The sequence below is a fragment of the Pyrus communis genome, chromosome 4, assembly GCF_041283825.1.
Source record: "Pyrus communis isolate YQ-2024b chromosome 4, ASM4128382v1, whole genome shotgun sequence".
Classification (NCBI taxonomy): Eukaryota; Viridiplantae; Streptophyta; class Magnoliopsida; order Rosales; family Rosaceae; genus Pyrus; species Pyrus communis.
This window is the reverse complement of record NC_142568.1, coordinates 843,108-858,294: the sequence shown is the minus strand read 5'-3', so window position 1 is coordinate 858,294 and position 15,187 is coordinate 843,108. Positions and strand designations below refer to the sequence as shown.

Genomic DNA, 15,187 nt, shown 5'->3' with positions numbered 1-15,187 from the left:
TTATTGTTTTCAGTCACTACCGTAAAACACCATCTGCTACGAAATATGTACGTTAACAGAACAGAGAAGAACTTTTCCCGAATTGGTCAGATCAACTAGCAAGATTACTTGCCAAAAGAGTTATAAGAAAAAATGGAAAAGAATATAAACCAAAATGGTAAGAAATACACACACAAGCAAGTACTTGTCCAGCTGATACAGGAGGATGACCTGGACTAGATAAAAATTCCATGAACCTACCCTTAACTCACAAAGGAAACTAGAGAAACACATATGCCGCACTAGTGACGATGACCTGGACTAGATGAGGTTTCCAGAAACCTAAACCTAACTCTAAACCTAACCCTACATTCAGTCTTATAAATAGACCCAAAACTGAGGTGATAAGTACACAAACAAAAACTACATCTTCAGAGATGTGCAGGGTAGCTTCAGAAAACTAATTATAAAGGTGCAGACGATGTTGTTGAAGAACAGGATGGTTTTCTATCGAATCTTTGATTTACCAGAGGTATATCTATCTTTAACTGGCCTTAAGCATTTCACAATCTCATTCTTCAATTTGTAGTGATACATAGATATATATATATATATATATATATATATATATATATATATATATATATATATATATGAAAATGATAGTATCACTGACATGTTTCGTTCCTGACCATGAACTAGGTGAATGGCAGACTGATTGCCTTGGTTTCTGCTTCTGAATACCAGGTCATTGGTTTCTCGCCAGCATGCCAGTGGCTGCAAGAGCTTTGTTGGTGATCCTCAATCCCAGGTCGTTAATAGATCAATATTTTACTTGATGAACAAGTACCATCAAGCAAAATATTTATATGAAAATTGCACGGCAGTTGAAGTTAGTGCATCAAGTATAGGAAGGACCCCAGGATTGCCCCTTTGTTCTTAATCAAACAACCTAGAAATTTTAAGTAGGACTGTGGGTGTGCGTTCTTGTGAGTGAGAAAGAGGAAGCTGAAGAGGACTTCCACGCCGCCAAAGACCAATGTAGATCTTGTTTTGGTATATGTTTATGGAAAGAATTAATAGATGTTGCATTTGTAAGAGTCATTTCTCTATTATATCGCTGTGTGTTCTCAAGTTTGTTGTCATCTAGAAATCATGCTACGTTGTTAAGAGATAGTACTGAAATATGTTACAGCTATGTACAATTTATTCCTTTTTCTATGCTCGGATTTTACCTATATTACAGTCCTTACATGTACAAATGTCATGTGGGAGTTCCTCCTTGAGGTCATGGACCCTAAACCTTCAAATATTTCTACCTATCGTCAATTCAAAATCTATTTCAGAACTGCAGAGAAATATAAATTTTTCTACATATCGTCAATTCAAAATCCATTTGGTGACTCAAACTTAAAACAATTTCCAGTTTGCAGCAAGATTAATTAAACCATAGCAACGTCTTCATATTGCATAAAGGAAACTGCAGATGAGGACGAGTACTTTGATATCAATATTCGGATCCCACTGGTCTTCCTGCCACAAAAGTGAGGATGTAAATCCCAGTTACGTAACAAATTGCAATCAACGGTGACTCAGAAACAAGAACTGGGATTTAACGCCATCGGCCACAGCCGAATTGCAATCAACAACGAGGTCAGAAACCCCTAGAGCAGCAGAAAGAAAAGGGAGGGAAATTGAGAAAAAAAAAAAGCAGCAGAAAGAAAAAGGAGGGAAATTGAGAAAAAAAGGAGGGATTAGGGTTTAAGGAAAAAAGACCTTGTTTTTTCTTTTTCTTTTTCTTTGTTGGCTTGAAGTTGGAGCTGAAGTTTGACGTTACCATCGGTCGTATGCCACTGAAGGCGGTGAAAGGGAAGTCAACTTGAGAGAGAAGCTTGTAAATAAAGCTTAGGGTGGAGAAAGGGATTCTCTTTAGCCTTTATAAAGCACAAAATTCACTTCAAATCCTACAAAATCTCTTACTTAATGAAATTCTTCAAAATCTTAACATTTTGAATACCTACAGATTTGTATGTAATCTTTTAAAATCTTAATTACTACATTTGGATTTGGATGTATTCTTTAAATCCTATTAAATCCTACTTTGACTACAATATGATTTCAAAGTCTTTTAAAATTTTAATTGATTACATCCTGATTCTAAAATCATTTAAAATCCTTCCAAATCTTAATTTGAGTACACTCCCTAAACATCTTTGCATGAGAGTTTACATGACATTGGGACTCTGTATCCATTGACAATCAATTTGGAGATGGACGTATATTGTAACATGGTATACGAGCGGACTGGATTTAGCCAAAATTAGGACATACACATGATCCGCTCGATGCTCAATTATATAGTTTCAATTTCTATCTTTACTTTAAATTACTTTGCAAGTTTAAAAACAAGAAAAAATGGAAATGTCCTAATAATTTTGATATTTGTTTATTTTCCATATTCATCCCTATTTCCATTGTACATTGTCATTGACATCAAGTACATCGTATCGGTCCACCAAATAGCAAATATTAACACAACGAACTTGCCAAAAACAAAAAATGAAAAATGAAAACAAGAAGAAATGGAAACATATGCAAATTTACTTGCATATGTTTTTAGAACACAATTTGTTACCATATACATATATATTCCTCCCATATGTTTTACCATATATATTAGTAAATAAATAAACATTTCAAAACTCCATATCCACTAAATCCCCTTGGTTAAAATCACTTTTAATTATGACATCTTAAATACCAACTCTAAACTTCAATTTTTTAGGAAATTTGTCATATTGTAATATACTTGATGCATGAAATAATAGATAACTTGTGCGGCGCGTAAGTAAACCTAAAAACATTTAATTGAGTACGTACGGATTACCATGCACGTAGTCACACCTTTCCAATATTCTTCTGCGCATTCATAAAACAACGTATATTCTCGTGAACGTGGTATGTGAAAATGCTCTTAACTTGAGTTGTTTGCCACTTATGTTCTTATTTTTTGTTTCTTTTGAGTTACCATTTGATTTTTTTTTCTTTTTCTTTTTCTATCAGCATTTTTTTATTTTTTATGGCATGTTCCAATTCGTATGTTTATTGAAAATTTAAATTGCGATTATATCATTAGTTAAATTTTTTGCGTGGAGAAAGAAGGTTGGTGAGCCTGTAAAAAAGAAAAAGGGATAAGGTTGGTGAATACTGAGTGGGAATATCTCTTGCAGACTTGCCAAACAGTACCCATTTTTTTGTTCTAGAACCCTCTATCCTCCCTATAAATTGATCCAGTAATTAGTCATTTGTACATCTTGAAAAACTCTTACATTGTGTTTTGGGTTCTGGTTGGGGATTTTATCTTCTAACATAGGATGGTAATTAGGATGTGTGGGGTAGCTCCAAAAACCCTAGATGATGAAGATGATGAGGATATGCTGGTGATCTTGATTACGATTCTCAACGAGTAATCGCATCCATGATTTACCAGAATTTAGGTATATTTTTAACCCTCAATATGTAAATTAATCTAAGTTGATTGATCATCCTGATATATCTAATTGTTTTTATTGACTATAAACTCCATAAAATTCTACAAATTTATTTGATAAAACAAAGAATTTCTACGAAGGTTTGATGAATCCTGTATTCGCCAACTTTAATAAATCTTCAAATATTTTTAGGAAAGTTCATTTGCATCTTTTCATTAAAATTTATTTTTTTAAAAGATAGATAACTTGTACGGCCCGCAAGTTTTCAAGGATTGGATAGGGGTTTCGCCCGAAGTATTTTCCTTTCTTCATCCCGTGCTTTTAGCCTTTTCGGTCTTGATTAATGTCATTTGTGTTTTTTTCTAAACTGTGTGGTCACTGGATCTGATAATTGATGTTTTTTCTTCTTCTGTATAATAAGCTAGCTATGTTTGTTCATGGCTAAACCTATTTAGGTTTGATCTGGTCATATATAATTTTAGTCTCTTGCCAATTGGCACAATTTTAGTTTAATCTTATTTTTTGGATATTTTAGTTTTATTTGAATACAAACTTTTAATTTACAGTTTACGATTTTAAAAAAATTAAAATAAAAAATGGTTAGTAACTCTCTTTACATGGGATTGTTTTCTTTTGATTTTTAGTAATTTTACCCTTATTTAAGAAATTATTCTTTTTAGAAATAAAAAAACTGAAGAGCATTTTTTATATTATGAATATGTTTTCACTAAATTCACAAGTTAGGTGCGGTGATTGTGTTTTTTTAATTTATTTATCTAATTATGTTGCTTAATTAACGAATCATTTTCTCCAGGATCAAGGAGATTGCAAGCAATCTCAGAGAGGAGGAAATCCACGCAATGCTCATGGACGTAGCATGCTTTTCAAGAAATGTTCAAGGTTTGGTTTTAATTTGATTTTGATAATTTCGTAGACTGGAAAAGTTGTTGGATTTTTTAATACATTGAATTAATTTAGGGTTTTTTTTTTTTTTTATTATTCGTAAATTAGTTTGAATTTTCTGCAACTTTTTATTGATATATTTTTTTAATTTATTAAAATGTAGAGGAGAATGGCTGGACTCCAACTTGAGTTAGAAATAATTTGAGGGCAAGGCCACGCCATGTAGCTACTGCCAGTGTTTCCTGTGTAACACTGTAGTCCAAGGCGGCATCGAACCCCTCCATGTTTAGCTACTGCCAGTGTTTCCTGTGCGAAGTCATGGCTACTCGAATGACAGCACGAAACACTAATCCTCCTCGAACAAACCTCACCCAACTACCCTCTGTATCTGCCAGCAAATGGAACCCAAACCCTGCGTCGGGCTTCACCCATAGTCAAACACCGCCATTTTTGTATAATCCCAATCTGCAGGCTGCATCCTTCTTCCCCTAATAGCTATCAAAATCCATGGATCCTTGCTGCTAATTAACAAACCTGGTGCCAAAGATGTTCTATTGATATGGGTAGCGACTTTGAAGATAGTACGCAGTAGGGATGGTGAGGACGCCGATTTCAGTTTCGGCCTACAATAAGGAAGAGATGAAGGACTTCACCTATGGCTATGGCAATGCGGGTTAGGCGATTCTGCCATGGCAGCTGCCCCTTTGTAAGTTTGGAATAAAATGACACCAAGTTCTACGGTCTAGTGATATTTATTTTGACTTGTAAGTGAGAGATTTTAAATTCGAATTTCGGGGATGACAAGTTGAAACAAATTTATTCTTCCATCTCTACTTGATGTAATATATCATTGTTAAAAATAAATAAAAGTTTAAATGTTCTCATGTTGCAGGTTAATTGTTTTTTGTTACTGATGATTAATATTAGTGAATTTACTTCGACAACTCAAAATATCTATAATATACGTTGTGGTTTATACATGGGTTGTTTATTCACACTTTAAATATTGTTGAATACTTAGCATCTACTTTTTAATTAAATTTGCAGAAAACTAATGACATTTTTCTGGAATCAAGGGAATAAATTATTAAGTATGTATAACTACTCAAGTTTGTGGAGATGAGTAGTGGCTATGAGAGAAATTTCCTAAATTTGTAGACATGTAGCGCCAACACCAATTGAAAATCCACAGAAAATGATAAAAGGATGAATGCTAAATTTTTTTCTTTAAAAACACAAACTTTAAACGCTTGGTTTCAAGAAATGTAGTTTTAACACTTTGGTGCACCTAAAGTTTTGAGTTTAATTCCCCGAAATAATAGTGTAAAATAAATAAATGTATGTCGCCATGCACGTAGAGCCTTGTTTCCCAAGCTTATACTTCAAGGTATTTATGGGTTTGGAGACAAGAATAAATGTAAATGTTCTATGCTTTTTTTACATTCTGTACATCATATATATCGTCATCAAGTAAATCGTACTGGTCAACATATACAAAGATTACCAAAATTAACTTGCCATACATATAACAAACAGAAAGATTACCAAAATTAACTTGCCATACAGTAACAAACGAAAAAAGAAAAACATGAAGAAGAGGAAAGGAACAGAAAAGATTGCAGAATCAACATATAGAGAAAAATGAGAGACATGCGTGGTATAGATAAGAATTTTAAAACCTATCCCTAACCCTAACCCTAACCCTTATCTTTGAACAACCCTCCACAATATCGCCCAATTAATAAATTTATTATCATTGTTGGAGGGTTGGAAATTCTAAATTTGCTCAAAGCATTTTATAGCTGGTTTATTGGCATATTGACAATGGACAAAAACGTGAGAAGTATGTTTTGGATGTAAATTACACATTAGGGCAAACATTAGAAATAGAAAAAGATCGGGTTAATCGTTGTCTTTTGTTTAATCGATTCTGAATGAGAATCCAAGAGAAAATATTAATTTTAGTAGGTAATTGTTGTTTCTAAATTTTGAATAATAATGTATCGATACCATTTTAATTTCTTTTGTTGACTTATATAATTTTGTCGCCATTTTAATGGGAAAAATAAAAAAAAATAAAAAAATAAAACCATTTTTAAAGAGAGATCATACCATCCTCTCATTTGTCATAGGAATATTAATGGTTAAAAAAAATTTCAGATTGTCATTAGGTATAAGTTTAATTACTCAAATGTGTGAAGATGAGTTGCGACTAGGTTAATTAGGAGATAATAACTTCTGTTTTTTATTTTTAATATGAGCAGCAATTGTAGATTTTTATGCACTTATCTGAGGTGGGTGTATCCTACTAATCCAAGTATACTGCAAGTTTATGATATTAGTCCATCTCTTAAGCTTTAGTAAACTTATAAAGAAGACATAATCTCGATCTAACTAGAAAAATGTGCAAATGAATTCCCTGTCACTTATGTAAAAAAACATGTACAACATACACGTAGAGTTTCGTTTCTCAAGCCTACAACCGTTTAATTTACTGAGTGTTTCAACTTCTATCTCTATTTAATTCATATTTTATAAACTATGACCGTTAACTTACTTAAAAATAATTCACGGGATTAATTTCAACTGTGACAATAGTTGTAGTGGTAAAACGATAATTTATCAAAAAAAGGCAAATTTAGATATTCAAGAAAACACACTTCAAAATTTATTCACTTTATCACTTAACACTATAACCCAGATGTCTAATTTTCAAAACATTTGATAGTTATTTTTATTAGGTTTTAACCAACTAGGACTGAATTAAAATCACTCCTACAGATTGAATAGTTTTTATTTAATCCAAAATAAATATCATAATAAAAACTGGTGAGCTAAACTTTAATCAATGGAAGCATGGAATTCGAGTTTGGGACACCTAATTTCAAGAAGAGAAATATACGCTAGACCAAAAGGTAGTTGGTAACCGTCTTAAGTTTATTATGATAAGCAAATTTTTAGCAGTAAACCATATTTTAATCATGGACAAATTGGTGCTGTAATAAACAAATCCAAACATCAAACTTTTTAACTTAAAGAACACCGAAAAATGGATTCTTGATTGCAGAGTCGAGCTCAGACCCAGCTGAGTTCAGCACTGCCATGTCAACCTTGTCCCTCGGAAGGAACAAGAACTCGCCCCCTTCCATTCTCTCAAACTCGCAGAACTCAAGAAACTCGACACCACCTTTTAGTGAGCCAACCCTTTCCTGTGTGGGCAGTGAGTGATTTGACAACAAAAGAAAAGACACATAAGTTATTGACCAAAACAAGAAACATGGACATTGAAAGAGTAAACTAGACCAGTAAACGGCTCTGATTTTGATCGGATCGGCCCAGCGGAATACCAGATTCGGATCATAATCAGATATTACTGGTTTATTTTGTAATATTATCACATCGGATTCCATTGGATTCGGATCAGATCCCAATCCATTGATAGGTCTAAGTATAACTTAATAGTTGATAGAGTGGTGACCACGGTATACGCAAACTTTAACAGGGAAGGGGAAGGAGAACAAAAATCCATAACGGGAAAGATTGGACTCAAAAGCGAGCTGTTTCTGTGCAAGATAAGTTGTTCTACCTGAAAAGATGGGTTAGTGAGTCGTATCTTTCTAAATTTCTCCTCATTAGGATTTTTGGCAACATTCCCTACAAAAGTTAAAAGAGTCTGGAATGCTCTCTTCACTTTTGCATCGTCCTCCTACACACAGAAAGCAGAAATAGGTAAGGCCATTGTCCACAGTCCATACAACATGACTTTGAAAAGATAAATAATGAGAGCAATTCTTTTCAAGCAATATTATTCTGCATTTTTGTTTGCTTCTTTTTTATCATTTCAAAAAGCAACTTTGGTTAAACTCAAGGGTCGGTGTGTGAGTGACATTAAAAAAATACCCAAGGCCTCATTTCGTATATGGAGGATTGGAAAGGAAAGAATAAGCCACTATTTAGGTAAGTTGACGGAGGATATTAAAAAAATTGTGACCAATTGGAGGTAGGAGATGGATTACTGAAAAAGAAAACTTATCCATTCCGATCCTCTCCAAAATGGTCCGATTAGAACGGAGATGCTTTTCTTCATGTCTAAGCCTATCAAAATAAAAACTCATTCTCCTCTACCTTCAATATATCTTTAAGTTATCCATTCCAATTCAATCCTAGACACCAAACAAGTCCTAAATGAGCAATTGACACTTAACTTTTGGGCCTTGTTTGTTAGAGAGAATTAGCTTGGATAGGACTATTCACTATACTGAAGGCATTTTGAAGGGAGAAATAGATGACAATTTCCCTATTTTTGTCCAAGTTGAAGGTTACTTATGAAGAAAAGTTGTCCCTTTTAATCCTGCCATTTTTGTGAGGATTATTAGAGATATCGTTTCTTCATGAATAACCTTCAACTTGAACAAAATATGGAAGTTTTCATCCTTTTCTGGCTTCAAAATGCCTTCAATATAGTGAACAGTCCTATCCAAGTTGGTCCTCTCTATCAAACCTCGACTTGTTCCAGAACTGTATGTGGTTCTCTAGAAAGTTGCTCAATACGAAGAAATTATAATATTGTTTCTTTCCTAATGAATTATTTGACCTTACAGGCAACTGTTTTTACCTTGTGATTCTGCTTGAGAGATCGCAAACATTCTCTCATTTGCTCTGCTTTTGTGGCAGGCCTTATAGGCACAAAGCTCTGCACGTTAGATACATAAATACGACAGAAATCACATTACTACAGATTTCAAACAATTTCTGACTGGCATTCACTAGGCAAATAGTATATACAAACAAGCTCTTGCCTTTCTCTCCTCCACAACAGGTGCAGCAGGTTTTGCAGTTGAAGGATCCTCTACTGGCAACCCAAGTTTCCTCCTCCTCTCTGCCTGTGAAGAGTGATGAAGAAAGACGAAAACTAATTTCTTATTTTATAAAAAAATAGCAAGATAGATTGACAAGGGGAAGCAATTCCTAAAATGCTAAACAGAGAAATGGGATATTCTGGGCCCTTGATTCTTTCATTACTTGTCACGTGAGATAAAGCAAGGCTTTGTTGTAAAGCCATGATCACAAGGCTTAATTGTAAACCCAACATAGTTTGTGAGTGTTTTCAATAAACTTTAAAAGGAGGGGTGGGATAGAGGTGGGTATCTTCTTTATACGAATCTGAATGCATTCACGATGCATGTTAGTTAACCCTCCTGCTATATTTTAAGTTCAAAATGTGAAAGGAAACACAATATTCAGATTAGCTGTTTATTTGACCAACTATGGGAATTCATTGGGTGCACGTTATAACTTGACTTATATGCAATCGGTCCCACTTTCACATACTTTCCAGTGCACAAAAGTAGGGTACCTTGTATGCTAACTAAAAATGTCTAATTCAATGGCATGTGCACCATTAAATACAATCCTTTCACTAGTTATCTCTCCTTTTTATCTGAAGAGGTCTTTGAGCCTCTGCAAGAGAAAAATAAACCAATAAAATGAGACCAAAGACGAAAAGTCTTGCAAAAGTTTCTAACATCTGAATGAAGATATTCAGAGTCTCCATTGTAAGCCAGACTCCGTAAGCCCTACAAGGTAGGTCAGGATTTCAATGTCAAAAATGCCTGGTACGGATCCTACTTGTATATGCCTTCAGACTAACTCCTACATTTCTCGGAATCTCAGTCTGTTCCTTGAATTAAGAGTTCAAACAATGTTTTTCTCTGCCTATTATTTCTTCGACTGTTTAGCTCAATTTTAAGGTTTCTTCTGCAAATATAATTCAGAATTGATTTGGAAAAACAAAACAAAAGACATACTTCTGGTATGGCCCACGGGTCTCCTAGAGGAATATTTTAAACACATGATTAAAGAATGAAAATTTACCAAATTGCACTTAAAGCCTGTAAAAAACATCTGAAAATACGATACTCACCCAAAAACGATACTCACCCAAAAACTTAGCACTGAAAACTTTTGTACAATATTAAACACAGTGATTAAACATATCTTTACCTTATCTTCCTCCAACTTTTGACGAATCTTTTCCCTAGCTCTTTTCTCTTCGTCTTTCTCTGCTTTTCGCAAAGCAATAATCCTATCACAAAGAAACATTTCCATGCCAATGGAAGACGAATTCAGGTAATGAAAGGGGAAAAGGCGATTGATGTCATTAAATGGTAGATTGAAAAACAAGCACAAGATGTAACACAAAAGATTCAGTAAATGAAGATAAACCTTTTTCTTTCATTGTCTTCTTCTATTCTCTTCGCTTCTAGGAGTTCCTTGCCCACTCGAATCCTCTCCTGAAGAACCACATACAGAGAAAAAAAAAATCTATCATTTACATTTGATCAAAACACTAGTAGAATTGAAAATTGAGAGGCTGTATTATATATTGTACACAGTCCTAGCTTCTGAAGGTTCCTCATAAGTTTTTAAAGTAAATGAATCCACCAGAAATACTTGAGCAATGGGCATAAATATCTAGAAAACTAAAATTTAAACATATGTTCTCCTTGAATTGCACAAGCAAAAAAAGGACCTCATCGAAAAAGCCAATTCTTTTATTGACATCATATTAACAAAATAAGGGGAAATATTATAAATTGTCAAAATTAAAATTAAAATTCTTCATAGGGGAATATGAAGAAACAATACTTAATGGTGAAGAAGGAAAAGCATGTCCAACAATTTCTCTTTTGTGGTAAAAAAGGAACAATACTTAATGGTGACGCACACATACATACAGTTGGTAAAGGTTACTCCTGCAATGCAATTATGGACAAGAGGGCAGACATTAAAGGTACCTTTTCTTTCTCTCTTTCCATTCTCTTCTCTTCTTCTTCTTTCTTCTTGTGAGCTTTCTCCCTTGAGGTTGGTTGGAAAGAATTATAAGACAAAAGTTAAGTAGTGAGAAGCACTGAGCAAGTCTAAAGCAATTTTCAAACATGAGTATTTTCCCAAAACCGCATTGTCAAAGAAAAAAAAATTAAGCAAAACTAAAGGATATATATTTCAAATGTTGCAAACATAGCATTACAGATTTTGGAAAGATACCAACAAGATAAGTTCAAGTACAAGGAAATTTGAAATCAAAATCCCTAGCACGAACATTACCCCCAAATCAATGGATTGGTGAACAACCAGTTGTTAATGTAAAAGGTTCAAATAGCAGAGTACAATTTCCAACTAGGGGGACTGAATTTTCAAGTGATTAGTTAGCTCTCAGTTATAAGATGAAAGCAGAAAATGGGAACTTCAATCTACACCTAAACCTTGCACATCCTAGTATATCAGCTTCAACATGCAAAACTGGAACTACAGCATCCATGAAAAAGAATGAGATAAATATTCTGATTTCTGACAAGCAGCAAACTAGAATCAGCAAAAACTTTGGTATCAAGATGATCTAATCTAATCTAATCCTTTTTTTATCTAATCGAAATGAAGCCATCAGTGACACTAACAATTCATGCATAAAGAAACACTACCTAAGCTCTTGTTGCTTGGCTTTCAATTGTTCTGGCGTGAGAGAAGGTTTTGGAGCCTCAACTTTGCTGTTGATTGGTACCTGAGCACAAGCAATCACAAGTCTTAATGAACATAAATTATCCCTACCACCAATCTCTCCTCATAACGTTTCTTTCACCTCCTGATGCAGGAGAGAAGTTCAAAATTCAAAAAAATATATTTGTTTTAGAATTAAATTAAAATTTGCATTAGTAATAGAATTTACAACACCATTTATTACAGGACTCCTAAAAGACTCAAGAAGTTCATATTCATAGCCTTCTAACGTTATTCAAAGAGCACCACAACAACAAACCAAAGAAACAATTCCTGGACTTTTGCTTGAAGCAAAATAATGCATGAGAAAATTTCAACACGAAATTTGTGAGCTTCCAAAAAATATATTTATAGAAGTTTATTTGTATAAATGCTACCACTATGATATGATGTCAAACATAACTAATGTCATCAAGTACCTACCTACTGTATCCAATCTTTTGCAGAGAGAGAGAGAGATGCAAATAGTTCATATCTTATCAAGCAAAATAAATGTATCTTACCAAAGGCATTTCATCTATGTCCGGATCAGTCTCATGCTCAACTACCCAATTGACAGCAGCCTCCAAGCTCGCATTACCTAAAAACCCCCAAAATTATAGGCTGAGAGAATTGAAATTGTAAGATCATAAACTTATATCATGTGTAACAGTTTCAAAAGGAAAATTCACAAGCCCACAACCCTATAGACGATCAAACAACTATTGCTAGGCAGTTTTACCAAACTAACCAGAGATAGCAGAATGCAAAGAATTGCATAAACCGTGGGATCCAAATCCAATCAACTAAACATTCACAATAGGGTTTTCCATCCAATCATTTAAAATCAAGAAAGAGAAAGAAAAGAATAAGAGAAGAAAACTAAAACGATGCACAGGAGCAACTTTCATAAATTATAATTCTGGTGCCTTCGTCTTTGCAGCCTATGTTTATGGGTTCATATAGGCGTCTTCATTCCATTTCCCCTATGTAAATAGAATATGTTTTATTTCATATAATCCACCGTCGGTTGTGTAATGGCAGCCGGAGAGAGAACGACCCAGAAATTATAAACAAATGAAGCTGGATCCTAAACATCAGAGGAACATCAAAAGGAGTCTCCAGCTAAATTGTGACACTATCAAACTTTAATATTTGAATTTAAAATTTAAAAAAAAAAAAAAAAAAAAAAAAAGCCTTTACTACTCAAGAAGACATCTCCTCAGATCTAGCAACAAAAGAAGTTAACATCAGATTTTTTTAACACTTAACCCCTATAAGTGGCGATATTCCAAATAATAGATTGACAAGCCTCCAAATTATTATAAGAACCCGTCATCTTTGTCAGAGGAACAAAAGAGTGGGAAAAGAAAAATAAAGCCACTAATAGTGAGCCCAGAGACAGAAGCTTTAATCTCAGCTTCAAAGAGATTTTAATTTTTTTCATCAGCTCACCAGAATAGTGAAGTGCACGGGTTGCCCGCGCTGTTGAAAAGCCCATTCCTTCAAGTTCCTCAAGCAGCTTTTTGTCAACCTCTGGAACGACCATTTCTAGATGAAAAATATTGAATAAATCAGGTACAAATCGAATTAATAAACCAGACTAGCAAAAATAACTAACCATCAAGAAAAAAAATATAACAATCGCAGTATGTTTCCATTCATATATAGACAGGTTATAAAGCCTGATTCAGGAATTGAGTAGAAAAACTAAATTCATTTTCCATATTGATCTACAACCATTAGTTTTAAGCCCTGGCTGCTGACAGACTTCCTGATGAATAATTTTGAAGAAAGACCACTAATATTTTCTTAAGGAAGAAAGACCAACAACAAAACAACAAATAGAACTACATGTTGTCATATATTTAGACTCTTAATTCGAATATAACTTAGATACACAGTCTATCTTAAGAAAATATAAAACCAATGTGAAAGGCATGCTATCGTAAGAAAATTCCATCTACTACTGAAGGTACAAAATCAACCCAAAAGGAACCAAAGCCCCCTTCAAACAAAACCGGTTTGCCAATAGCAAGAAGCCATGCACAAGGAAAATAACAGTCCCACAGCATCCAAACAACAAACCTCTAGTTATCGCTACACAAGCTCAACAAACTCATACAGTAATGTAGCATCTACCCAAAACTGTACAAATAACAACCTATTCCTAAAAATTAAATGCCTTTCAAAATACAAAACTACAAATTCCATGCTTTGACTTCACACTGAACTGGAAGAAGTACCTTCTGCCGCATGGCTACTTGCACCAACAGCCTCATCGGACCCGGAAGGACTTGCCTTTGGAGCCTCCAAACTTATCGGTTTAGCTGCATCCACAGTCTTATCAACAAACTCGGTGTGCCCAGTTCTTTTGGTGTGCAAATCACTTTCCTGCACAATCAAAGCACCAAAACAATTTGCTTTATTGCCAAGAAAACATTAGTCTAATCTTTAATTCACCGAACATAAACCTATGCTGTAATCATTCATTAAACTCGGTATCCTACTACATTGCTCATTCTCTAACCCCAAATAACCAAAAGATCTTTAAAAAAACTCTCGAATCCAAATGAAACTGAATTTTAATCCACCAGAAATAACATAAACAGTTTCAAAATTCAATGATAAATAAATATCTTAATCCAACAGTAAAGACACTCAATTCCAACTAATGCATGTGAAAATTAAGCTAAAATTATACTGACCCAGATAAACAAATCACTAAAAAGGCGAAATTAGAAAGAAAAAACAAAGGAAATTCAGATAGAGAATAAAATTTGATAAAAAGTTCCAAAATTCACAAGCAAATTCATCAAATATCTTAATCCAACTAATGTACATGAAAACTAAACTGAAATTCTACTGACCCAGATAAGCAAATCCAGAAAAAATGTGAAATTACGGGAAAAAAAAAGGTTCAAAATGCGATTGAGGAAGAAAGAGTGAGGAAGTATATATACGGTTTTGGATCGGCATGGTTTGCCGCAAGAGGAGCAGACGAGGTTGAGAACAGCTTCGGTTGACTCAGAGAAGTTCGAGTGGGAGGTGAGCTCGGCGTGCTCTTGGGCTTCCTCCACCGACCTCAGCAGACTCCCGCAATCGCCGCACTTGAGCGATACGCCCGCCATTGATGATTGTCTTCGTTTTCACACCCTCTCTCTCGGTGGTCAGTAGAAATCAGAAGTCACTTGTGGAGTTGGCTGGCTCCTCAAGTTTTCTCCTCCATTTTCTCTCCTTTTTTCTTTTAAAGTAAGGAAAAGCGAAGTGGGTTGCTC

At 34.3% G+C, this 15,187-nt stretch overlaps 1 protein-coding gene and 1 long non-coding RNA gene across 2 annotated transcripts; one reads left to right on the top strand and one right to left on the bottom strand.

Annotated features, from left to right (window-relative positions):
* Nucleotides 1–3,309: 3,309 nt before the first annotated feature.
* On the top strand, nt 3,310–5,253 carry LOC137723072 (uncharacterized). Its single transcript, XR_011066846.2, has 3 exons — nt 3,310–3,476; nt 4,285–4,370; nt 4,537–5,253. It is a non-coding gene; the product is annotated as an uncharacterized LOC137723072 (long non-coding RNA).
* Nucleotides 5,254–7,289: 2,036 nt separating this feature from the next.
* Nucleotides 7,290–15,187, bottom strand: LOC137723071 (ubiquitin-associated (UBA)/TS-N domain-containing protein). Its single transcript, XM_068462226.2, has 12 exons — nt 14,873–15,187; nt 14,156–14,303; nt 13,365–13,460; nt 12,434–12,510; nt 11,855–11,934; nt 11,171–11,231; nt 10,599–10,666; nt 10,377–10,458; nt 9,173–9,256; nt 8,989–9,066; nt 7,960–8,079; nt 7,290–7,582 (listed from the first exon to the last, which is right to left on the bottom strand). Exons 1-12 carry the CDS (start codon nt 15,038–15,040, stop codon nt 7,406–7,408), a joined length of 1,239 nt encoding a protein of 412 aa, XP_068318327.2. The 5' UTR covers nt 15,041–15,187; the 3' UTR covers nt 7,290–7,405.